Genomic DNA, 27,461 nt, shown 5'->3' with positions numbered 1-27,461 from the left:
GCACCAGTGGAGAGACGTAAACCTAAATTATGTACCGGATCTAGCCGTTTGAGGTACGATGGTCTCGCTGATCCATACACTACACATCCGTAATCCAGGGTAGAGCGTACTACAGAGCGGTATATTTGTAACAGACAAGTCCTATCGGCTCCCCAGTGTTTTCTCGACAGTACTTTGAGTATGTTCAGGGATCGAGAAGCCTTCTTTTTCAGCGCATTTATGTGAGGCATAAAGGTGAGCTTTCTGTCGAATGTTACACCTAGAAATTTATGTTCTTTTTTCACGGCTAAGTCTATTTCGTTCAGGTGTAGGGTGGGATCTATCTGCATGCCTCGTCTGAGTGAAAAAAGAATGGCCACCGATTTCTGTGGAGAAAAACGGAAGCCATTTTGGTCTGCCCATATTGCCAGTTTATTTATTGTTAGCTGTATCTGTCGTTCACATGTTGATGTATTCGAGGATGTGTAGGCTATCTGGAGATCATCTACATAGACAGAATACATTACGGACCTCGGGATTATTTTCCTGATAGAATTCATTTTTACAATAAAGAGTGTTGTGCTCAAAATACATCCTTGAGGTACTCCGTTTTCTTGGATAAACTTCTTTGAAAGGGTTGAGCCTAGGCGGACGTGAAATGTACGGTTAGACAAAAAGTCTTTAAGGCAGTTCAACATCCTGCCGCGGATGCCCAGTTCAGCCAGGTCCTGAATAATCCCAAATCTCCACGTTGTGTCATACGCCTTCTCTAAATCGAAGAAGACAGCGAGACAATGCTGTCTGTGTACAAAAGCCTCACGAACAGTGTTTTCAAGACGAACCAGGTGGTCGGTGGTGGAGCAAGCCTTTTTAAAACCGCATTGATGGACATCCAGAAGCTCCCGGTCTTCTAACACGAATGATAGTCTGATGTTCAATACACTTTCAAAAGATTTCGCTAGGCAGCTAGTCAGAGCTATGGGCCTATAGCTGCTAGGAAGGGTAGAGGGCTTTCCGGGTTTTAATAGGGGAATAATAACGGCCATCTTCCAGGCTTCAGGAAGTTTCCCCGATACCCAAACTTTGTTAAAAAAATTTAAAAGCGCCTCCACAGCCGGTTCAGAGAGATGAGCCAGCATTTGATAATGTATTTAATCTGGGCCAGGTGCAGTTTGCTTACCAGCGGACAGTACTCTATTAATTTCTTGGATTGTAAGTAGGTTATTATAGGGCTCATTTGAACTGCCACTTGTCGGCAGTCTTTGTTTTTCAGCTGCGTTTTTGTATTTCAGGAATGATTCTCTGTAGTGAGATGAACTGGAAACTTCAGAAAAATATTCACCCAAAATATCTGCCTGCTCTTCTAAATTTGTCTGTATGCCAGGGGTTGATAGAAACGGAACTGTGAATGGGGAGTAGCTGCCATTTATCTTTTTTACCATCTCCCACATTTGTTTTGACGTAATTGAGCTGTTTATTGAGGACACGTAACCTTGCCATGAAGTTTTTTCTGCATTACGGCGAATATATCGAGCTTTTGCTCTTGCCTTTTTAAAGCTTATTAAGTTCTCGTGCGTTGGGTACCTACGAAAAATTCCCCAAGCTTTGTTTTGTTTCTTTTTTGCATCTCTGCATTCCTGTGTAAACCAAATTTTGTGATTCTGCTTTACTACTCCAGATGACCGAGGAATTGCTAGGCGTGCAGCTGTTAAAATGCAGTTCGTGATAGCTTCATTCAGTTGGTCTATGCTGAGGTCATCTGAAAATATTTTATCTAAGCTGGCCCTTTCTCTAAAAAGTTCCCAGTCGGCTAATTGTACCTTCCACCGTCGTGGTTTCGTTGGGGTGACTAGTGGTGGGGATGTTAGGCTTATTGATACAGGGAGGTGATCGCTGCCGTATGGGTTATCAATGACATCCCATTTAAAATCACAAAAGATAGAAGGTGAAGTAAAAGACAAATCTATGCAACTCATTTTTCCCGTGCTCGGAGAGCAGTATGTATCTTTGCCGGTGTTAAGAAGGCAAACATTATTACTTAGAATAAAATCTTCTAAAATACGACCTCTTGCATCAGTGTGTGCACTGCCCCAAAAACCGGAGTGGGCATTAAAATCACCAACTAGCAGATATGGCTCCGGTAGCTGTTCTAAAAGGGATTCTAAATCATGAAGTGTTACTGTTAGGTGTGGTTCAAGATATATGGTGCATATTGTGAGTGTTTTAAAATGAAGAATGGTGACTGCGACGGCTTCGTATTTGGTTTTAAGTTTAATCTCGCGGGTTGCCACACCATTCTGGATGACAATGGCAACACCTCCAGACAGTTTGCTTGCTTGCTCTCGGTCACACCGAAAGATATTGTACTTGTTTAAAATATTTTTTTGTTTTGGACCTAAGTTGGTCTCCTGTAAGCACAAAGCCACCGGGGACATTGTGTTTAAAAGCTCTTTTATGTCAGAGTAGTTATTTATTTGTCCTCGGCAGTTCCACTGTATAAGGAACGCCATATTTCACTAGTGTAGTTAAAACTTAGGGTACCGGTTTTGGGGGTGCCAATACCGGGGTCTTTTTTCTTTTTCGCTCCAGGGAGCTGTGCCTCTGCTGCAGCAAAGGCGAATTCTGAGTTGTGTCCATCGCCTCATTAGAGGCTCTGGACTTCCGCGGTGAACCCGCAGGTGTACGGTTTGTGGGCTTCTCCCGACTGGGGGAAGCCTTACGGGCGGCCGACTGAGGGGCCGGCGGGCCCTTGCTCAGAGGTGGCAGGGCAGCCTTCGCTGCATCTGCCGGGGGCGGGGGTGGCCCTGCCTCAGGCATTTCCTGGGCAGTGGCCGAAGCCTGGTGTGGTGTGCCGCCCCTGCGCACCACATCGGCGAAATTTGTTTTTGCCGTGAACTGGAAAGCTGATGGGAGTCTTTTCCGAGCTTCTTGGTATGTTATGTTTTCCTTTGTCTTTATTGTTATTATTTCCTTCTCTCTCTTCCAGGTAGGACATGACCTCGAGTACGCGGGGTGATCCCCTTCGCAGTTCGCGCACAGTGGTGAAGCACTGCAGTCCACAGATTCATGATTTTTTGACGAACATTTGGCGCATGTTTGGCGGCCACGACAGCTCTGTGAGCCATGGCCAAATCTTTGACATTTGAAGCAGCGTCTGGGGTTTGGGATGTACGGTCTTACATTTATTTTGAGATATCCTACTTCTATGGTTTCGGGAAGTTGGCTGGAGGCAAAGGTCAGGACTATGTGTTTTGTTGCTATTTCCTTGTCATCTTTTCGGATTTTAATACGATGTACTTCGGTGACGCTCTGGTCTTTCAGACCCTCCAACATCTCTTCTTCAGAAAGGTTCAGGAAATCGTGTTCAGATATTACTCCTTTCACTGTGTTTAGTGATCGATGTGCAGTAATGGATACAGGAATGTCTCCAAAGGACACTATGGATGGGAGTTTGGAAAATTGCACTTTGTCTCGGATTTGGAGGAGTAGGTCGCCACTGGCTAGCTTCGTCACCTTGTAGCCAAGGCCCAGGGCGTCGGTAAGAGATTTAGAAACAATGAATGGGGACATTTTCCTAGCTGGTTGATCTAGATTTTCACTATGTACGACATGGTACCTAGGGAAAACTTCTTTTGTTTTTTGCAGGAACTGCGTAGTGGCATCGGTCCGCCCTCGTTTATGAGGGCGATCATTTGTTGAAGGAAAGGGATCCATAAAAAAAAGTTGCTTTTCGGCTGCGGTGGCAGCCACCCACCACGGAGCCCAACATGGGGACGGGACAGACGGTTGCAAGCAAGGCCTGCCCGCGTCAGCTGTACACCGCAACTATAACCGAATATGACGCAACTCAGGCCTGACCCGACCGGGGGGAATCGGCAGTCGCCTTTTCCTATCCTCCCCTCCATCTTTTACTTTCCTATCTTCTTTCTCACAACTCTCCTATCCCCTACTCACTTCTTGGTTTCTCCTTTTTCCTGGCGGCGAGGGTTAACCTTGTGTGACGAACACCATGAGTTGTGGTTTACTTGGTAAGCAAAGGGATTTAGGCTAAGCGTCTTTCAGTCTTTCTCTGCACACATGCACGCTGTCGGGACATCGTTAAGGGGGCAGAAATCACAACGTCCACCCTATAACGGTGCGTAACGCTGTTGTGTGTGACACCTTATACCGGTAAAGTATGCCAGCGTGTTTCTTACGCTTCTGGCAGTGGGCTTGCAGAGAGGCAGTGATACCGTATTTCACCTTCTTAATCGATTTTTCACATGCTGCTGCAATCATAGTTCGGATATCCAGCTGTATTCAATCTAATCACTTTGGCGATGGACGCGAGCCGCTACGGCGTGGACGCAAGATTTCAGTAGGGCGGCACCCATGCTGCATAGAGCAATGCCATTCTTCAATATTTTTGAGTGTCTCTTAGCGCAGTACCCCACTTGTTCAAGATGCGCATTCAACAACTAGCCCAGCCTGCCGCTCTACTATATACCTCACCCTTACGAATGAGAAGACTCTTCGAAAGTTTCCCTACCCTTGCAGGGCCGCAAAGAGTTTCAGCCATGTGCGCAAAGGCAGGACGACACTAGGACGCCAATGCATGGCCATTTCATTCTTCTCTCACAACTTCGCTCTCTTTGTCCTGGTGGCGCTAAGCGCATTAAAGCTATGGTGCTACGATGATGACCCTGTCCAGCCCGCCGCCTAAAAGCACAGTGGTGCCGCCTCTTCTGTACAGCATGTCAAACTGGCAACCATCGACACTTCCCAAAAACTGATAGAGGATTCTTCTGCGCCTCGCGGAACAAGCATCAATAATACCTTTACTCATTGGCTGCCTGATCGCTTACTGAACACTCGAGAAGAGCATTGAGATCGCAAAGAACAAGATTGTGTTTCTGCCTGTGCAGAAAAACTAAAGCTTTTGTGTGCTCTTTTGTGCTGCGTGACAGTTAATCGTGTGGGAGAAGTGGTATGACGGAGTGAAATTCATATCCTTCGCTTTCGGCGAAGTTTCTGTCCTGAAAGCACTGCGATGTGCCTAGAGTGGTTCATGCTGGGCAAATACAACCTCATAACTTGGTGCGTGCTTGCGTGCGTCTGTTTGTGTGTGTGTTTCTGCCTCTCTCTCTGTGTGTCTGCGAGTGCTCGCCTGCTGCAGTGTTGGTATCTAAGCTCCTGGCAAAGCGGGGGCATACAGTAAGTGGCATAATCCGATGGGTCACTTAATGCATGACCCGATTATGTAAGGGTTTTTTTCGCGCAATAGGCAGCACAGTGAATCAACTGGCACCCCATCCGTCTCCTGCTTCAAACCGCAGTGTAGGAGCGGGTTCTACTCCTCTTGACATGTTCCGTTCGTTCTTCGTCACGTTCTGCGGCCTTGTGCTGGGACAAAAATGCCGCTGGCATGACCTTCGCTGATGCTTCAGAGTGTAGACGTTAAATTAATTTATGCGCAGGAAAACAAACACGCGCACGTCTTGTGGCCTCCACCTATAACACACCTCCGTCCTCCTACAGCCACTCCCTCATTCTGCCCAACCGCTGGCCCACAGGCCGCATACCAGGTTTACAATGAAGGAAAAATGGCACGTTCTTAGCGGAAAGCAGATGAGTACGACGATGCCTCAATCAGCGGGACGCTCACTAGGTACCCCGCCAGTCCCCGGGTTATATAGTTTTCTGTTATGATATCTGTACACATACAATCAACAATAATTATCCTCTCCTGTTTTTTTCTACCCCCTAGTACCCGTTTTCCGCGCTGTTATTTTTTAGTTATAGTGCTACCACTAATACTACTACGATGTACTGCCACCAGCACCATTGCTACGACACCGCAAGCATACACAAACGTTCCTTTTTCTCTCACTCTGTCTCTCCCCCTGGCGTGCAGTAATCTTTTTCTCTTTTCTTAGCACGAGACTGTCATGGAATGGATACGTCATTCACTCTTTCGTTAAGATAAGCGTACACGTACTACAACTACTATGGTGGTAGCGACTACCATCTTCTACCACCATCGCCAGTAGTACTACGAAGCCACGGAGCTATGGAAAAACATCCCTCCATCTCCTGGGAGCGCGGTAAAAGAACACGTTCTCTTCAAAGAGCAGTCTGAGATTACCCTTATTCACTTACGCATCTACCGCCGCATTGTTCTCTCTTGCTTCAAGATTACCAAGGTCAGCCAAGTAGATGTTTGCTCCCAACGCCCAACACCATCACGAAGCGTACAGCGCCTACAACCCAAGCGGAGCTCCACAATGAGCTGAGCGGTCGAAGAAATGAATCCGTCTTGAACGCTCGCTTTGTGTACCTAAGTGTCCAGTTTGCGACCGGACCGGTGTTTACAAAGCTGCATTAGCATCCGGCCCCGTATGCAAGTAGCTATAATGTTAAGCCCGCGAAGGGCGGCAATTTTCTTGATCGCCTCGCCTCCGTCTTACAGGCGCAGTGTGTGAAGCCCCGTGCGCCGCGCTTTGATAGCACCCGCATGCCGAGTCAGCTCGCTGCGCGCGACCCCGGGAATCAGGAGTTGGGCGCCCACATGCTACGGCCAGTTTGCCGTTGCTTCACGGGATAATAAGGTGGTGGGCTGCGAGTTAATTTGTCCGGTTTCCGGCGACCTCTTTTCGATACTGCGTTTGGCTTTTGGGCTCCCCGCTTCGCTGTAAGTTCTCCCGTTGGCGGCTTAATAAACACAAATAACTTGGAGCCCGTACTGCCTCTGAGAACATGGTATGCGGCTTGGTATGTTGGGTTCGGCGTCTCGAAGCTACTATTGCGTTGTAAAAGACGCCGTAGAGCAAGATTTGGGATTAACGTTTACGACCTGGGGTTATGTAACCTGCATTGACATCAAACTACCAATGGTAGTTTATTTATTTATTTATTCCCTTTAGAAATGCGGCTGCCGCGGCCAGGATTTAATCCCGCGAACCTGCGAGATCCTGCCCTGTTGACATCTGTTCGACATTAAGGGACTGAAAGTAAAAGTTCCAGCATTTTTCCCACCCCTCTGATTAAAACTATTTACTATGGGGATAGGACCAAAGTTTATAGATTTGCACTATTCTGCACTGAATTCATCCACATAGCTCATTTTTTTTTCTTCACTGAGTGATAAAAACGCACATGTGCCTGCCGAATGTAACTCGCTTTGTTCTTGAAGCACGCGATCCGGTATTTTCTCCTGCCCGCAACTACGTGAGCCGTTTAAAATCATCCTCAACGTTCTGGTACTGTACTTAAGTAGTATACGACTAGCTTCTGCACATGCATTACGCATTTCTTGGGTGTCTCTAGCTGGTGAGCAGTGTTTTCAATGAAACTGACCCCTTTGTCATCAGAAATCGGTAATCATCGATCTACAATCACATCAGTCACTCCTCGCTATCCCTTTAAACGCTGGATTACGCAGCGCTAATGCCGGCAGCATCCGTGGAAGTGCCAACTTCCGGAGGTGTGAAAACGAGTGTTTCTGTTTCTTTCAAGATATTCGGAATGCTGGCGATGCACAGCATAGTCCACAAGCAAACCCCTTAAGCTCCTAATTTTTGAGAAATGTTGTAACACCTTCTGTCAATGCCAAGACCCAAAGGTGTTTTAAGAAGTGGAGTATTTGGCACCCTAGCTTTCAGGTATCATTGGGTGACACGCAGATTTCGATGACGTAAAACTCGTTCAGTATCTTTTAAGAGACTTTTCCACAGAATCATTGGCTCCAAGCACATTCGCTCGGCTGCCTATAAATAGCACGATATAGCGGTACAAACGAAATTCTGCTGAACCACTAACAAACCTCCTGTTTTGCTCGTGACAGCCTCGGTTTTTTTGTGCAACACGAGCTCCGCTTGATAGCTAACGGCATGCCAAGACGACAGAGGCATTGAAGTGTTGTAGGAGGCTTGGCAACTCACCAGCCCCGGCTCCAGGCAGAGCACCAGGCCGGCCGAGGAGATCAGCAGCCAGCCTGCGGATGAAAAAAAAAAAAAACGAGCACTGCTTTTTATAGATTCATAGATGAAATCCACAAAGCTCCGCTCATGGAGGTGTTCATAGAGCGCTCACCCGGGCTGTCGCCAGTGCGTATACAGTAAAACACCGTTCCGGAATAACCGCTTATAGCGAAATTATGAATATAACGAAGAAAATGCCACTTTTAAACTTCCTAAGAAGCCCATTTATCAATATCTCGTTTTCACGAAGTAAAATTTATCTACAACGGGATATAACGAACCTTCAATAAGCCCCAAGGGCAATTTCGCACTGAGTGTATCAGGCGCTCGCCCCACGGGGAAGCGAACCAAAACGGATACGTGCAACGAAATCACCCCCCCCCCCCCCATTAGAGTAGCCCATATAGGGTTCTGGGCACAGAGAATGGACCTAAATATTGTGGTTAGGTCAATCAATGTCCTCGACGATGTTAGTCCTCTCAGGCCCGTTTTATACGCACTGAAACCGATACAGGTCGCGGAATAAACGGGTGCGCGTGGGCAAGGCTGACATATCCGGCTAGTGTTTGCATATTCGGCAACGTGGTTCGCACTCGATGCGTGAGCTGAAAGCTCCCCCAATACCATTTGTTAGGCGAGTTGGTGCTTACGATGATCCATAACAGCGCGACAGACGGGACAGAGAAAAGAGGACACAACACAGAGCGCTGACATATACCTTGTTAACACGTCTACACCTTCAGAACTGTATTGTCGAACTTCATTTCTCGTACAAAGGGCTCTTTTGTTTGTGACAATGACCCTCTTCGGCTTGTGCCGGTCGTCGCTGCTGCGCCGTGCATCGCAAGAACGCTCGGTTTTTGCATCCGTAAGAAAGTCCTGCCGCCAGGAGTCTTGGTTTCGTTGGGTGGTGTTCAGCCTTCTGCCGGCCACAGAAGAAGACTGTGCAAGTTGCTCAGAGCGTAATGACAGCAACGGCTGCGAGTGTACAGGGAGCACCTCAAGCTTCGGATGCAGCTATCCGTGGGGCCGGTCCACTCAAGCAACCAATGGCATCAGCTGTCACGGTGTATCTACCGTACCTCAGAGTTCCTTTGGCAGCAAACACTTTCATGCCTTCGTGCGCTGCTGGCGCAGAAGGAAGCACCTACCGGCAACATATCTACGCCAATGAGCGCGTCCCGTTTCCTGAATACGTCAGGAAAGTCCTAAGCCTGGGGCCCAAGTTTGCAGTGGAGCCAAAGAGATCAAGACCTGCACTTCTGGCCATGGTGAGGCAAGTTGCTAAGCAGGCCGACAAAACTGAGGTGGACCGTTGTATTTCTGAATGTGTAGACATGTTAACAAGGTATAGGTCAGCGCTCTGTGTTGTGTCCTCTCTTCTATGTCCCGTCTGTCACGCTTTTATGGATCATTGAAAGCTCCCGCAACGCCCCTCGGCTACTTTGTCCTCGGTGTATGCAGTGGCTTGTAATGCCGGAGGAATGGTGCAGTTAGAACCAAGATCGCGCGCCGCTGTACGGAGGCGTCAGCTATAGCGAATAAATCGCAGATCCCCTTCGACTTGACTTCGTTATTATGAGTCCAACTGTGTAAGCACGGTTGTTGCCGAGCAAACTCTGAACCCATCGTCACAGCCATTATACCTATTCCCCCGGTATATTTTCGTCATCTCACGGCCACGGTTACGCCCGGAATCCCCACCATTAAAGCCTCCCCTATGGGTTTACGTACCATATACATTGCTGTCGAACATGGTGTTCCCCCTTTCTTTTTACCGGGCGTCCTTGATACAGAGCTCGAGGTCATGCATAACCTCACCATACCTGATGGCTAAAGCTGCTTCGATATTGAGTGCACGCATAACAGATATGAACTGCAGAAGTTTTGATCGGAAAAGCAACGCTATCCCTTGAGGCGCATCGTAATGGACGTCTCTGCATTGGTTATAATAATCGAAAAGTTAGAGGCTCATTGAGCCAAGAAATCGCGCCCATCAACCGAACAGAAAATAGCCACTAATTAACCGCAGCATATATATTACGTGCGAATAATTAAAAGCGGAAACCACACCCACTAAAATGGCTAATTCTGGTTGCTTTTTTTGTCAGAATTCTGTTTCAATTTTCGCTTATTTTTGTTCCACTCACTCTCCACGATTAGCTGAAGCGTGACGCTCCCCGTATTCGGTCTCCGCTATTGGCGCAAGCACCGCGCTGATAGGCGCATGGCCTAGCATGAGCCACTGACAGAGGCCCATAAAAGAAAAAATATATAATTGGAATAGAAACTTCACGCAAGATTAGAATTTATTACTTAAAATTAGCAGCGCAACAAATGGGGCAGAAGGGAGAAAGACACAAACAGCAGCACTGACACTATGATATGAAAGAATTTATTCGTGCTACAGAAATATATACCACAGTGCCACGGCCACTCCATAAAAAGCACATAAAAGGTTTAAAACCAAGCAACAAGATTCTTTGCATTCTAAGCCATGAAGAAATTTATTTTAGATTTCCAAGGTTGTATGCGTGTTATGCGGTGGGCGTGGCGCAGTGCGATATTTTGCTGTTGCTGCATAAAATTCTTCCAGTTGATAGTGTCAACGCTGGTGTTTGTGTCTTTCACTCTGTCCCGTTTATTGTGGTCATAATTTTATGTCATGTACCAAATGGCCTGGTCTCCTAGCCTTTCCTGCCAGATTGCAAGGCGGACTTGACGTTAGGCAGAATCGCAGTGGGGAAAGTGTGCTGCATGGACAAGCCTATTCACCTATTTTCCATTCTCATTCATTTCACTCAAATAAAACGATTCGAATTGTGCACTTGACCCCGTCTCGTGGAGACCAACAGACGCTTGTCATAGGCCTCTCTGGCCAATGTCTCATTGCGCCATTAGAAAATGGCGATCACCAAGAAAAAAAGAAAGTCACCAATGCTCCGTGCGCGCTCTACGTTTATGTCATTGTGCGTGTGCTGTTTCGTTTGTCCCGCGGTGTCACCAACGACGCAAAACCTGTAGCGATACGGTTGCCGGCTTGGTGCATTAATCAGCCAAAGCTGTTATACATTGGTTTCACCACTTCTCTCTCGCACTTTTCCTCTCCCTCCTTTCCTATCAACATGCAGAGGGGGATTTACCTCCCTTCATTTTCCCACCTGCCACGGTTGGCAGGTTCGTTAATTCACAACGTAATTAGTCTGAATACCGACATGGTAGATTCTACGGTACTTTGCAGGGCTTCTGCCTAAACCACAGCTATAACAGCTTCTGCTGTAATAAGGAGACTGGCCGGTGCGAGCGTTTCAATTTATAAGAAAGGTTATTGTGCTATCCTGGGCGATAGGTTAATACACTTTGCATTAGCGTGGCATCCGATACTTTCTATTTAGCTCAAGGAAGGTACTCTAGCTGAGAGCGTAAACTGACAATAATGATTACAGGTAACAATTTACCGCTTTGGTATACATCGCAAATGAAGCAATTTGCCCCGAAACTTTAAAAAAGTATGGCACATATCCGTATGTTACGCAGACAATCTAATTGTCAGGCCAAGCGCTGAACGCACCAGTCCGTTTGCTCTTAGTTTTCACAATTGCAGTTAGAGACTAGTAATGATACTGTGGTAACGTCTGCGCGTCGCAGAAAGTAGCCTGCAAGAAGGGCACTTTGTTCTGTTATGATCCTGGACAACAATACGCGCAGTCATGCATGCCTCAAACCGTACCGCGTAACGTATTCCGTATCTTCCGTCGAGTGCCGTTCATCAGATATGAATAATCACAATGAAAGATCAGCCATTCCGTTAATCCTTCTGCATAACTTCATAACAACTGCCTGCTACAGGAACTTCAACATTGTGTTGACGGTGTGTTACGTATTCCTGTGGTCTCGAATACTCCTCTTTTCTGACCTTCTTTAATAGCTTCTTTTCAACCTCTTATCTATCTCCTATAAATCTTATCAATCTCCGGAATATCTTCTTTTGAGGTTTTTTAACGATTCAATAACAAAAACAAGGTGTCTTCGCTGTACCTAGACACATTCAACGCTTCGTTATCGGCTGCTCAGCAGGAGTCAAGTGCAAGCCAAGCGCAATCAAGGACGAAATATTGGAAGTTTTCCAGAATCGCTGCTAAGATCTCGCGTTTATACTCAAGCAACTCCGTGGATATGGCGCACCATATTTCTAGTTCATGCTGCAAAGGTAGTGAATGCCAACCATAGCCGAAGGCGTCACGCCTCGCTTCGGCGGAGTTTTTATTTTTTCGTCCATGCCTAATTCCTTCGAGGGTTTGGGAAATGGTGATCCTTATAGCCTATGGTTTTCTAGTATTTAAGCAGAAGTATATAATGACGCATCATAGAAAGGAAAGAGCACTCATAATATGGTGCCCTGGAGCCCAAGGGGTAGGGAGCAACGGACTTGCTCATGACCTCGCCCGTGAATCCCTACCGCGGTCACCGTCGTATCGTCGTGTTCCTTTCTTCGCCGGTGTCTTCTTCTGCACTGTTTCGTCGACCGGGCACCACCAAAAATACCAGAAGTTCATATAAGCGCTTTCTTTCCACAGTTATTACTCAGCACTTGGCCAGTTCCTTTTAGAAGCAAAAGTGCACCCCTCCCGTGACATCACCACAGCTTGCCCGGTTCGCCGTGTCATGCCTATTTAGATCATGAGGCTTAAGAAGCTACAGCTGCCAAGAACTTCGCGCTGATCGCTTCTTATCTTGGCGGCTGTCGCTTCTTGAACCTTGTGGTCTAAATTCAGACCATGGATGTTCGACGGGGCAAGGTGCGGTGACGTCACAGGAGGAGCGCAGAGGCCCATTGCTTTTACAAGGCGCTGACTTAGCGGCCACAATTTGAGAACAATAAAGATTACACGTATCTCCGTATGTAGACACTGTACATACGTGGCCATGAATGGCATAGACTACATACGTGGCAGAGTAGGTAGGATGATCAGCTATTCAGGTTAGCCAGGTAAGCTTCGAAGACTTCGGAGCTTCGAAGCTTCGGAATGGAAGAAGTATTTGTTCCTGAAGATATAGAAGGTAACCAATAGATAGGATACCGCGGCTTCTTTGGGCAGTGAGGATGATTTGTGAAGCAGTAACTACAAGCGCTCTGAGTGGGCCTCCGCGTGTTTTCTTTTTTTACTGCATCTCAGTCGTCACCTAAGCGGATAAAAAAAAATTAATTAGTGTTTTTGTTTCCTTTCTCACGAGTGTCCCTCGAGAGAGGAGGTAACCTTGGCAGCAGAGACGATCACGCGAGCCAGCCCGACTTGTGGTCATCCACAAACCGGTGAGTCCATCCTCGAAGTATGCAGTGCGGAAAATTGAATGCACGCAACGGGACTTTTTAATTCGTTGTTTTTCTTTCTTTTTTGTCTCCGCAGGACAGGAGCCGGTCTTCGAAAGAAGCTTTCTTTTTCCTCTATCTCAAGGCTCACCGCGCAAACCGGACCGCCGTCGGCACGAATGCACCGCGCTCTGCGTGCGCGTTTTGGCGCACGCATTTTGATGTATTACGCGCACTCGCGGCCTCGGGGTGCTGGGGGCGTTATTTATTGAAAGCGATAACTCAGCACCGAGCGCAGAGGGCGCGCGCAGCCAATGATTCGCGTGCAAAAATAAACGCGGACACGTCGGCGCGCAAGAAGGATTATTCAGGGCGCTTCGTCGCATCATACAGCGAGGAACTCTCGAGACTGGTTTGGACCAGGATGAAACACAGAGCGAGCCGTACATTCTAACATATCACTGGCAAAGCCCGTCAAAAGATGGGGAGGACTGGGAGGATGGAAAAAGAGAAGTTGAGGAATGATGACCGCAAGGCGCTTATTCGGAGCCAATGGGGTTCGCTGTGCACACAGCAGCGATGACTTTAAAGAAGAGACACGGACGAGCACATCCCAGAGTGCGGTCAAAAAGCGAAAAACTGGCGAGAACATTTCAAAAATCTGCTCAGTCTTGTACACATGAAAGCGTAAATAACGCCAATATTATCACATTGCCCTCTGCTTTTAGCGTGGTGGGTCATCCTCAAGTCGTCGCAGAACATCTTTCCGCTTGTCCTCCTGAACACTTTGTTGTATGAATGAAAGCGTGCATTAACTAATAGAACAATTGATTAATTAATAAATTACAGAGAACGAGCTCCCTGTGATAAGGAGGAACACAAAACAGGTCAATGCAGTCAGCAAATGTTCATTCATTAGCGCGCGACAGCGTTAGGGTTCCTGTTAACAGAAGGTCTCGACGTCAAAGCCATCCCAGTTTCGGTTAAAATGAAAACTGCTCGGTCAAGTGCTGGAAGCGAACCTCTGAACCTTGTGCCGCGAGCCGGGCATGCTACCTCGATGTCACCAAGGAACATTCGTCCAGAGAACACTACGCCTCGCACAGTGTGTAAAATACAGTACAGCAACGCCTAATTAATTACTATCGCGTATTCGTGGCACCAGTTAATTTCAAGCCGCTAGATGGCTCAGTGGTTATGGTGCTTGGCTGCTGACCTGAAATACGCGGGTTCGATGCTAGCCGCGGAAGTCGAATTTTAATGGATGCGAAATTCTAGAGGCCCGCGTACTGTGTGATTTCAGTGCACGCTAAAGAACCATAGGTGGTCGAAATTTCCGGAGGCATCCACTACGACGCCCCTCATAGCCTGAGTTTCTTTGGGACGTTAAATCCTATAAACCACGAACCATTATACCAAACTACTTAATGTCACACTCTAACGCTATCACCTGCACTCTTAAGGTGAACTTGAGTGGCTCCCATTTTTTTTATTTCGCCCTTACCTTATAATATGTCTCGATCAGGATTCCTGCAGTGTTGACGGCAGAAACTGGCCAGCTATGCCATCAGTTTTGCAAATGGAAAGCGGCCCTCATGGGGAAAATTGAACGAGGTCGGCGCAGCATATGGAACCACGCAACCGACCTCGGTCGCGCCATGCATCACCGGACTTGCAGACCACCGCAGGAGATTCGACTAGGAGACCATCGTAAGGAGAGGCTGTCGCAACATGCCACATACGCCTTCCGTCATATGCTTCAAGCTGGTTTCCTATTGGCCATTGAGTCAAGTGCGTGAACGCCAGGGGGTCGCCGCAGCTCCATGCGGCATGGATAGCGTAATAAATGTGTATGAAGGAATTTACATAGTGGCAAAGGATCTTTAGAGCGCTGGCACTTAGTGCTTCCACTGAGCGCTTAAACCTTAGTACCCATCGCTTTGTGTGGAAGATCATATGTCCGTTCCCTGAAGAAAGACAAATAAATTGCGTTTTGTCGATTCATGTCTGAGGCGTAGTGTAAGCTTGTAGTGGTGGACCTTTAGTAAATGAGTGTCATAGGCTAAGACTTAGATTATTTGAGTACCAGAATGCAAAATATTTCCGCTACAAACTATAGCCGACAGATGCCCGAATATGTGCGTGCATAGCGGTAAGGAGTAAGCCGATGAGAAGTGGGGACAGTTCATTTGCTGACCCGAAAGGCACATAATCGACTCCGGCCGCGGCAATCGCATTTCGATGAAGGTTAAATGATAGAGGCCCGTGTCAGTGCACGTTAAGGACCCCTGGTGGTCGAAAATACCTGGAGCCCTCCACTATTGCGTGTCTCAAAGCCTCAATCGCTTTTGGATGTTAAACCCCTGTAAACCATAAAAATAGTCGATCATCCCGGAAAACGCCGCACGTCACGATGACAATTCCAGTGCACTACGGCTGCAATTTTTCACGTAGTCCGCAAGGTGACCAGGCCGTGTTCCGGCGGAGGCACATAAATCTCATTGAAAAGCTGGTTTAGTTTATTTTATGGGGTTTAACGTCCCATCAGGCCGTGTTCCGGCGGAGGCACATAAATCTCATTGAAAAGCTGGTTTAGTTTATTTTATGGGGTTTAACGTCCCAAATCTACTCACACTATGAGGGACACCGCATGGGACAGCTCCTATAATTTCGACCATCTTGGATTCTTAAACGTGCAATGACATCGCACAGTACACAAGCCTCTAACATTTCGCCTTCATCGAAATGGGACCGCCGCGGCCGGGATCGAACCCACGCATTTTGGGTTAGCAGCCGAGCACCATAACCACTGAGCCAACGCAGCGGCTTCATAGAAAAGCAAACAAAAAATGGCCATGGTTTCGCTCTGTATAAACCTGGAGTGGCGCGATAGCTACATCTGGCCCAGTGGAACTTGCTGTGTCGAATTGCAAAGTCAGTCTATAGCCGCTCCGATACGCTGGGCGTTCCTTCTTTATCTTCGTCATACTTGACACGGCGCATGCGCACAGCCGTTGCAGCTGTTGCGCGCCGGGCCACCGGCAGCAGCAGCTGCTCCGCACCACGTGACTAACGGCCGCACTACGTGATCAACCCACGTGGCCAACCACGTGGCCAACCACGTGACCAACGGCGCCGCCACGGAGCTCAAGTGGCGCCACGCTGTAGGGTCGAAGATGTGGCTTAGTGTAACTATCGCTACAAAATCTTTCGCTTCATTCTGGCAGTCTTCGTATCTCTCCGTGATTTCAAGCATGGCTGCGACGTCGCATCCATCGTTCGGCTGCTGAAACCGAAACGGCATTGGTGAAGAAATTGAGTTAATGAATTATTTACCTGACGTAAGAAACCCACATTGTGATATGTGTACTAATCTCTAATCAATCATTCTAACTGAAAAGAAAGTCATGTAACATAATATATTGTGCATCTACCGTTTTGAGAGCTAAACACAAGGTTTTAGCTCTATACCTCATGTCTTTCATATCCTCTGCGGAGTTGGTATACCAGGCACTCTTGGATCATCATCATCATCATCAGTCTGACTACACCCACTGCAGGGCAAAGGCCTCTCCCATGTCTCTCCAATTAACCCCGTCCTTGACCAGCTGCGCCCAACCTATGCCGGCGAACTTCTTCTCGCCCCCTGCTACGCTTGCATTCTCTTGGAATCCACTCCGTTACACTTAAGGACCAGCGATTTTCTTGCCTTCGCTTTACACATGCCCAGCCCAAGCCCATTTCTTCCTCTTGATTTCGACTAGGACGTTATTAACACGCGTTGGTTCCCTCACCCACTCTGCCCATTGTCGGATGTCATGTACTATATCTTCATTTGACGCTGGGTAGAGGGCGGCCGCATTTACAGGCGTCAGAAACCTGCAAGATCAGGTCAAATTGACCAATGTGACCTGATAGCTGCATTTAGGACCACAGCCGGCTGCATGCTGGGCTCTTGTAAACAATTTCAGGCAGAGGTGACGGCAAGCCTCGTAGCGGCCAAGCGTTGCGACGCCAATCAAACATGCCCACCGATCCGTGTGGACGAACATTTTTCCAGATCACCAGCATAAAAATCAAGCCGCTGTGCGCTGGTGTTGAAATGGCAACTTCTTTCACAGCTGCAGTGAGTCGCTGCTTCGGTGGACGATGTGGAAGTGGTACTCAATTGCTCCATTCGACGGGAGAAGTACTGCCCGTTCTTTCGCCGGGGCCAGTTTCCGTGCACACGGTCCTTAAGCCTTTGATGGACGGTGCAAAAAGTGCCTACTTAAATCTTCTGCGTGAGCTTTACTACCACAACCGCCACATCGCGTTAAAACGAAATCAACAAGCAGATCTTCACGAAACATACGAACGCAAAAACATCCCTCCCTCACACAGCCCCGGCGTACCCTAGATTGTGATAGTTTCCGAACAACATACTCGGTCCGTCATTGCCCGTGAACGTTTGCCATTTTAAATGGAGCATCGAGGTAATGATTGGAGCAAACATCTCTACGCAGCGACGCTGAAACAAGCCCTTGTGAAACGTGACGCTGCAATCAAAAGACCATCGACAGAGTTGACTAAAGCATGACTAGAGATAAACGGTGGCTCTCTCTTTGATTTCGGCCAGCCGAGTGCTCGCATAATGTGAACGGGGTGGTCCGTTAAAGCATGCGTCAAAAAGACCAATAGCTCTTAAGCGCTCGCTATACTCCCACTTTGCAAACCACCACCCGACGCCACCGTCGTGAATTCGATTTGCACGCGCAGTTTTCCTAGACGGCGCGCACGGGGCCGCTGTTTAAACATGAGGGTCAGTTGACGTTCCGGGATCGCGGGGTCGTACGACGCGCCGTAGAGAGACTGCGAGGTTAGGCTACTCAAGACGTTCTTCCATTGCTTCGCAAAATAATGGCAACCCCCCCCCCCCTTCTCGGCGTCCCTACGTTTTGTCTTAACTGTAGACTGTTTCCCGGACACACGTATACGCTGCTGTGTCCGGTCAGCGGTTTTTGAGCCAGGGACTTTCCGCTTTTGAAGCAGTTCCCCGTTTCCATCTTGTTCTGCGCTGTACGTGTTTCGAATGAATTAGCTTATATGGCTGTGAGTCACGGCTCCGACGTCTGTCTGAGGTTCCTCCTATGGTGCGCCGTTTTCTTTCTTTTTTTCATTCGCATCGAATGCTGAAGCATTGTCTCTTGACCCAGAAGCGAGAGAGGAAAAAGCTGAACGCTTGTGCTGTTGGCCCGGACAGCAGTTCATGCCGAAAGTATGCGACACACCCGCTTGCACCTGGAGCGGTCATAGGAACAGGAATAGTGGGCTGTAATGAATAGCGCTTCGAGGAAGCATTTCATTTCAATTAAATTCAGTTCAATTAATTTAATAAGCATGAAGGGAGAGTCATAATGTTCCTTCAGTAGCTTGGCCCAGTCCAGGACAGATCGAAAGTCTCTAATATCTGCATTAGCTGTCAAGTACAACTGCGTAAAGCTCGTCATAAAAGCAATCACAGCCAGGGAAAAGAAAACACGGCTTGAAGTTTTATGCATATATATATATATATATATATATATATATATATATATATTGCCGCGAATATTTGCAGTGTTTATTCGTTTTTCAAATCTGCCGCGACACCACCTTATCGCTTTGTTTGCGACGCAAGACGCGACTAGATTTATCTCGATTGATCGCAGCCAGGCAAAGCTGATTCTACGTTGTTCCGGAATGTTCTAGTAACTTTGCGCCCTTTATCTCGAATGTTCGCTATCAGCTTTAAATTGAGCACGGCCGACAGCGGCGGGCATTCTGTTCGACGACCGCCGAGCACGCTTGTCGCTTCGCCGCCGCCGAGTGATTCAGTCCATTTTGGGTGCAAGTCAGCCCAATAAACAGTTCTTTTAGAAGATCCTTTCGTCCGTCTTCATCGCTGCTTCGACTGCCGTCACCACTACGTGACATCTGGTGGAGGTGCTGGGTAGCCTTCCATGTTCCGGACGCCCCCTTCAAGTCGTGAAGCCAGCCCTGAGCGCTTCGCACCCGAGGACGAGCCAGCAGCTCAGCGAGCCAGCCGACGTCTCCAGGGAGAGGAGCCTGAGTTCGGGAAACTGCCGGACCGCACAAGACAGCGAAAAGACGCGGCTACGAGCACCGCAATCTCGCCGAAGATGTCGACACCGATCATACTGCAGCAGCCGCGGGTGCCGCCAACTTTCAATGGATCCCTAGGCGAAGACCCTGAAGAATGGTTGGATCAATTTGAACGCGTGGCGTCATTCAACAAGTGGGATGATGCGGCAAAGATTGGACACGTTTTTTTCTCATTGGATGGCTCCGCACGCACGTGGTACGAAAACTACGAGTCGTCCCTTACGACGTGGGAGCTATTCAAGAGAGAATTATTGAAGGTATTTACCAGTGTCGTGAGGAAAGAAAGAGCCGAACGACTCCTCGAGTCCAGGATCCAGCTTCCGAATGAGCCCGTCCGCAGTTACGTCGAGGAGATGAAGCGCCTATTTCGCCGCGCCGATCCCGGGATGACCGAGGAAAAGAAAGTTCAGTTCTTAATGCGCGGCGTAAAAGAACAACTCTTTGGCAGCCTCGTCCGTCAGCCGCCAAAAACGGTCGAGGAATTCATGCAGGAAGCCTGCACGATTGAGAAGACCCTCGACGTCCGAGCTCGGCAGTACAACCGCCCTTCCTCTGCCTATGCAATCCGTTCGGACACGCCGGCGACCACCAGCGACAGCTTGCGGGACGTTATCCGCGAAATCGTCCGAGAGGAGCTACGCCGATTACTGCCATCCTCCCCACAGCCACAAGCATCGACTCTGATGGACGTGGTACGGGAAGAAGTGCAACAGGCACTTGGCACCCCGACGGCCACAGAACCCCAGGCCATGACCTACGCCGCTGCAGTAAGGACTGCTCTGCCCCAACGACAACCCCCACGTCCTCCCCGAGATGAGCCACTTGGTCCACAACGCCGCCTCCCAGCCCCCGCCCGGCCAGCCTATGACCGACCTTCAAGCCCCAGGAAATGCGACGCCTGGAGGACTTCCGACAACCGGCCGTTGTGCTTCCATTGCGGTGAGGCCGGCCATATTCTTCGTCACTGCCCGTACCGACGTATCGGTCTTCGAGGATTTGCCGTTAACGCCCCACGACCACGCTTCGGACAACGTCCGCACGAAATCGACGAGTACCTGCGTCGAGAAGAGTACACGCCGAACCGCTTTTCGCGCTCACCATCGCCGTCAACCTCGCGCTTTGCGTCGCCACGCCGCAGCTACGCAGCCGCGGTACGAGGAAGGTCGCCCAGCCCCCGTAGGGGAAACTAAAGGCAGCAACCTCTGGAGGTGAGGTTGCTCACGAGCTAAACGCCGAAGATCCTCCACCGACCACGCCCCATGAAGACGCTGCACCCGCGACGCCGCGTGAAGAACCGACACTCGCTGCACCGACGCCGCACACAATGAGAACCTCGACCACGACGCAAGCTACCTTGAAATCGACGCCGCCACCCAGAGGAGCTTCGACGACACGCCCAACCCGTGACTCGCATACGCGACGAAGCCGTGACCCGACGCCGAGAGCGACATGCAATGCAAGAGCCAGGACCTCTGACCTAGAAGTGACTATCGACGGCCGGAAAGTTGCCGCTCTAGTCGACACAGGAGCCGATTACTCGGTGATGAATGGAACATTCGCTGCGCAGCTCAGAAAAGTCACAACGGCTTGGGACGGCCCACAAATTCGCACCGCTGGGGGCCACCTCATTACGCCATCAGGACAATGCACAGCGCGACTGACTGTCAAAGGACATACCTATCCTGCGACCTTTGTTGTGCTACCGCAATGCTCCCGCGAAGTGATCTTGGGTATGGATTTCCTTAATGAGCATCAGGCGATCATCGACCTGCGATCCAAGCTGATCACGCTTTCGACGGACGAAGCCATCGCTTCGATGAAAACTCGGGAAAATCACGTTGCCCTAAGTGTCCTGGAGGAAGAAGTGAGCGTCCCACCCCGTTCAAGCGTTATCGTGACTGTAGGCGCCACGAAAGCCATAAACACTGAAGCCATCATCGAGGGGAACATGCAGTTGCTACTAGACCGAGGAATCAGCATCGCAAGAGGCATCGCACATTTCCGCAATGGCCAGGCCGAAGTACTGCTGACTAACTTCAGCGAAGAATACCGGCATATTAACAGAGGAACGACGATTGCTTTCTACGACGAAATATCTGACGTACGAGATTCCTTCGCCCTCTCCGACCCCTCCGCAGAAGATCCGCCTGACCAAGAGAACTCGCCCACTTTCGACATCAACCCAGCCCTGCACCGGAACAGACAAGACCAGATCCGCAATCTGCTTCAAAACTACAGTGAGTGCTTTTCGACATCGCCGAAGGTGCGACAGACGCCAATTGCCAAGCATCGCATTATAACGGATCAACACGTCCGACCTCTCCGTCAAAGCCCCTACCGTGTGTCTCCGCGAGAACGACAAGCCATCCGGGACCAAGTCGAAGAAATGCTTCGCGACGACGTCATCCAGCCTTCAAACAGCCCATGGGCGGCACCGGTTGTTCTAGTGAGAAAGAAAGACGGCGCACTTCGATTCTGCGTGGATTACCGCCGCTTGAACAACATAACAAAGAAGGACGTCTACCCCCTCCCCCGCATCGACGACACACTGGACCGCCTCTGCAACGCCAAATATTTCTCATCGATGGACCTCAAGAGCGGCTACTGGCAAATTGAGGTCGACGAAAGAGATCGCGAGAAGACAGCATTCATAACTCCGGATGGGCTGTTTGAGTTCAAGGTGATGCCATTTGGCCTCTGTTCCGCACCAGCGACGTTTCAGAGAGTAATGGATACAGTGCTGGCAGGCCTGAAGTGGCAGATTTGTCTGGTATATTTAGATGACGTCGTTGTCTTCGCCTCGAACTTTGAAGAGCACCTCAAAAGACTTCGAACAGTACTAGACGCAATCAAGTCGTCTGGCCTAACCTTGAAAGCAGAGAAATGCCACTTTGCCTACGAAGAGCTGCTGTTTCTAGGCCACATCGTTAGCAAGGAAGGAGTACGCCCAGACCCGCAGAAAACAGCCGCTATTGAACAGTTTCAACCGCCAGCCGATAAGAAAGCAGTGCGCAGATTTCTCGGACTATGCGCATATTACCGACGATTTGTGAAAAACTTTTCGCGCATCGCCGAGCCCCTGACCCAACTGACGAAGGCAGACGTGCCGTTTAAATGGGAAGCGCCGCAAGCAGAAGCCTTCAAGGAACTTCAGCGTCGTTTACAGTCCCCACCGATCCTTGCGCATTTTGATGAAAATGCCGATACTGAAGTTCATACCGACGCAAGCAGCGTGGGACTAGGCGCCGTTCTCGTTCAAAAAAGTGACGGGCTGGAGAAGGTCATCGCATACGCTAGCCGTTCCCTTTCCAAGGCCGAGGCTAACTATTCGACCACTGAGAAGGAGTGCCTTGCCATCATCTGGGCTACGTCGAAATTCCGCCCCTACCTCTACGGACGGCCGTTCAAGGTGGTCAGCGACCACCACGCGCTCTGCTGGCTTGCCAATTTGAAGGATCCCTCTGGCCGACTCGCTCGATGGAGTCTGCGTCTCCAGGAGTTTGACGTCACCGTCGTTTACAAGTCCGGACGCAAGCACACTGACGCCGATTGCCTCTCACGAGCCCCTGTAGATGCACCGCCGCTGGACGACGATGAGGACGCCTTCCTGGGACCCATCAGCGCAAGCTCTTTTGCTCAGCAGCAACGCTCGGACCCCAACCTAAAAGGCCTCATCGAGTACCTGGAAGGCAAGGTTTCTTCACCCCCCGCTTCATTCAAGCGAGGACTGTCTTCTTTCTGTGTGCAGAATGAGGTTCTTGTGAAGAAGAACTTTACAGCGAACAAAACAGCCTACCTCCTTGTTGTACCTACTTGTCTCCGCGAAGAAGTTCTACAGGCTTCACACGACGAGCCGACAGCTGGACATCTCGGGTTTACTCGCACCCTCCGCCGCATTCAAGACAAGTATTACTGGCCCCGACTGTCTGCCGATGTCGCACACTATGTGAAAACATGCCGAGATTGTCAGCGACGAAAGACTCCTCCCACACGACCAGCAGGATTTCTGAACCCCATTGAACCTCCCTCAAGACCCTTTCAGCAGATTGGCATGGACTTGCTTGGCCCTTTTCCAACGTCAACATCTGGAAATAAGTGGATCATCATAGCGACCGACTACCTGACCCGCTACGCCGAGGCGAAAGCCCTACCGAACGGTACAGCAGCAGAAGTGGCCAAATTTTTCGTGGAGTGCATTCTTCTTCGACACGGCGCCCCCGATGTGCTCATCACGGACAGAGGAACAGCATTTACGGCGGAACTCACGCAAGCCATCCTGCGCTACAGCCAAACCAGCCACCGGAGGACAACTGCATACCATCCGCAGACCAACGGACTGACCGAGCGCCTGAACAAAACCATCGCCGATATGCTCGCTATGTATGTCGATGCCGAACATAAAACCTGGGATGTCATCCTGCCTTACGTCGTCTTCGCCTACAACACCGCAGTGCAGGAGACCACCCAGATGACGCCTTTTAGGCTCGTCCATGGCAGGGATGCCACGACCACGCTAGACGCCATGCTGCCCAACGTTACAGAAGAAGAGAACGTCGACGTTGCCGCCTACCTTCAACGCGCAGAAGAAGCTCGAAGGCTTGCCCGATTACGGATCAAAGATCAGCAGCGGTCCGACGCCAGACGCTACAACCTACGAAGACGCAACGCGGAATACAAGCCAGGAGACCAAGTCTGGGTGTGGACGCCCATTCGCCGCCGTGGATTGAGTGAAAAGCTTTTGCGCCGCTATTTCGGCCCGTACAAGGTTCTTCGTCGGCTGGGTGAACTGGATTATGAAGTCATCCCTGACGCAATGACTGCATCCCAGCGACGCCGCGTACGACCAGAAGTTGTCCATGTAGTCCGTCTGAAGCCGTATTATGCGCGCTAAAGGCCGCTGCATTTCCATGCTCTATTTTCGCAAGACCCGTTTTTTTTCTTTTACTAGTCGCATTATTTGTTTTAATGCATCGGGTCGATGCTTCTTTGAGAGGGGAGTAATGCCGCGAATATTTGCAGTGTTTATTCGTTTTTCAAATCTGCCGCGACACCACCTTATCGCTTTGTTTGCGACGCAAGACGCGACTAGATTTATCTCGATTGATCGCAGCCAGGCAAAGCTGATTCTACGTTGTTCCGGAATGTTCTAGTAACTTTGCGCCCTTTATCTCGAATGTTCGCTATCAGCTTTAAATTGAGCACGGCCGACAGCGGCGGGCATTCTGTTCGACGACCGCCGAGCACGCTTGTCGCTTCGCCGCCGCCGAGTGATTCAGTCCATTTTGGGTGCAAGTCAGCCCAATAAACAGTTCTTTTAGAAGATCCTTTCGTCCGTCTTCATCGCTGCTTCGACTGCCGTCACCACTACGTGACAATATATATATATATATATATATATATATATATATATATATATATATATATATATATATATATATATATATATAGGTAAAGGTATAGGTATATATATAGGTAAAGGAGGTCAGGGACCCGTTTCTGATAAAGTTATGAAGGGAGCCGAAACCAAGGTGCGTAGAGAAATGTTTAATTTTTTTTAATGCGTAGTGCTAATCACAGGGTTAATGATACTTAGATTAATCTATCGATTAAAGAAAATTACTTATAAAGCAGCAGAAAAAACAACCATGCCGCCGGTGGAATCCGAACCCACGACCCCCGAATATCGCGTCCGGTGCTCTTGCCAACTGAGCTACAGCGACGGCTGTCCAATCTGCTGCTCTCGTGGGTATTTATGTTTTTATGTTTAATGCGTGTAAGCGTACCTTGAGAGTGTTCAACAGTAATATATATATATATATATATATATATATATATATATATATATATATATATATATATATATATATATATATATATCATAAGAGGGTTCTCCTACCGTTTCCGCCCTCGTCGTTAGATGACGTTCCACGTAACACTCGCGGTATTACAGGACGTGTTACGTCCACCGCTATGGACGAGGGTGGCGCTGGTGTACACGCAAGACATTAATACCCACGAAACCAGCACATTGGACAGCCGTCGCCGTAGCTCAGTTGGTAAGAGCACCGGACGCGATATTCGGAGGTCGTGGGTTCGGATCCCACCGGCGGCATGGTTTTTTTTCTGCTGCTTTACAAGTAACTTTCTTTAAGCGGCAGATTAATCGAGGAGGAGTTAAGAACATTTATTGAGCTCTCAAATTCGCTTTTGATGGATTAAAATGGGGTCTTCCTTCTTCGGCTGACACTCCATCTTGTTACAGGGTTGCGGCCCTAGTCTAAGGCTCCACTGAGTATGGCTCCGCCTCGCACTCTGTTTATCAGACCCTTTGGAGTCTCCAGGTGTGTGCTGGTCAGCATACCCTCCCACTGTTCTATATTCGGGTTACTGACTATCATAATGATAGGCGGCTCTATCTTTTTACATGCCCATGACGTATGATAGAGTGTTGGTTTGTCCATGGGCATATTGCCTCGTACTGTGTAGGAAACATTTTGCTTAAGATATTTAGGTTAGGAAACGTGTCTGTTCTGATTAATCTCCATGCAGCTGCGTCTTTCCTGCTTAGTCTGGCGTTGGGTGGTGGATATCTTCTTACACCTTTGGAGTAATTCCGTACGTCTGAATATTTTAGGGTTACTGGTTCGGGTTCCTCGTGGCTGAATGCATAGGGTGTTCGGCTTGTATGCCCTCGAGCCACTCTATCAGCCACTTGGTTTCCCTTTACCGCTGTATGCCCTGGTATCAAGATAATCGTGTGTTTAATGTTTTTGTCGGCTGGACGTGGGTGTCTATATTACGTAGCGCTCTGCTCAATATTCTGCCATTCATGTAATTTCGACTTGCCGTTTGCGAGTCCGTTACAATTGTCTGGGATCTGCCGGTACGGTTGCCATCCGAGATTGCTAGAGCTATCGCCGTCTCCTCAGCTTCCACTGCCGTGCAGTTCTTTAGTGACGCGCTTGTCACTTTTTTGTAGATTTTCGTTTACAACTGTGGCTACTGCGCCGTTGTTGTGGTCGTATCTCGCAGCGTCGGTGTATGCAAAGTTTTCTTTCTCCTCTTGCCTTTTTTGCATATGTTCGGCCCTAGTCTCTCTTCTTGCCTTATGAAGATTTGGATCCATATTTTTTTGGTATCAGCGCGACATGTATTGTGCTCCGATACTCTTCAGATATCTCTTTTGTGGCCTCGAGTTCCTTTACTAGTTCTTCGCTTCTGTAATTCCTTAAGAGTACCCTTCCTGCTTTGGTTTGTTTTAGTCTTTGGATTTCGTTGCTCATTATTGCCTGCTTTAGCTCAGCAAAGGTATTATGTATCCCTAGTGCTTACAGTTTTTAGGTTTCTGGGCTTCTCGAGCGCTCGAGCGCTGTAGTAGACGACGCTCGAGCGCTGCAGCGGAAGGCGCTAAACACACGTGCATATATGGGTCAACAGCCAACGGGTGGCTAAAGAGTTATCATCCTCTGCGTAAATAGAAACAGAAACAACATTTCACGTGTACTGCCACCATTGAAGACATCAATCAATTTTGTAATGCTTTAGGTAACATTTTATAACGAGGAATGCAACTCCCCTATACGTTGCTTTATGTTGTTGTATTTTGTTCTTTGAGTTACAACTGCACTTTTCCATAACGGCATGAAGGTAAAATGAAGACCATGAAGGCAACATGCCCAACTCAGGAGCTTTGTACACAGTTGTGTACCTTGCGTATTGACAGCTTTTTCTCAGAGTGTCCTCGAGTTGACACCAATTTCATTCCCGGTGGCATTAGAATTCTTCACGTTGCAAATCGATCGATTTATTATGGAAACCGGAAAACGCAGAAAGAAAGCAATTCATAATACAGCGGACTTAAGACCATGCCTTCTGTCATTTACTAGACTGATCTTCCGTTCAGTATAATGCATTTTTCTCTCTCTGGATTTTTCGAGTCAGAAGCATTTTCAAAACACAAAAGGATTTCACAGTATCTTGGGTATTGCTTTAATAAATTTTGTTGCGTTTCTATTGCAGTTTGTAATCATTCTCGCAGTTTATAAAAAACTTTGTATGTGTGTTTAAAACTA

At 48.7% G+C, this 27,461-nt stretch overlaps 1 protein-coding gene across 1 annotated transcript in view; it reads right to left on the bottom strand.

Moving 5' to 3' along the window:
• Positions 1-27,461, bottom strand: part of LOC144101721 (uncharacterized) — a 70,267-nt gene that overhangs the window by 18,444 nt on the left and 24,362 nt on the right. The window contains exon 2 of the mRNA XM_077634859.1: positions 7,899-7,951. Within this exon, the coding sequence (XP_077490985.1) occupies positions 7,899-7,951 (53 nt within the window). The remainder of the gene's footprint in view (positions 1-7,898; positions 7,952-27,461) is intronic.

The sequence above is a fragment of the Amblyomma americanum genome, chromosome 8 (genome assembly GCF_052857255.1).
Source record: "Amblyomma americanum isolate KBUSLIRL-KWMA chromosome 8, ASM5285725v1, whole genome shotgun sequence".
Taxonomy (NCBI): domain Eukaryota; kingdom Metazoa; phylum Arthropoda; class Arachnida; order Ixodida; family Ixodidae; genus Amblyomma; species Amblyomma americanum.
This window is presented reverse-complemented; position numbering and strand designations above follow the sequence as displayed.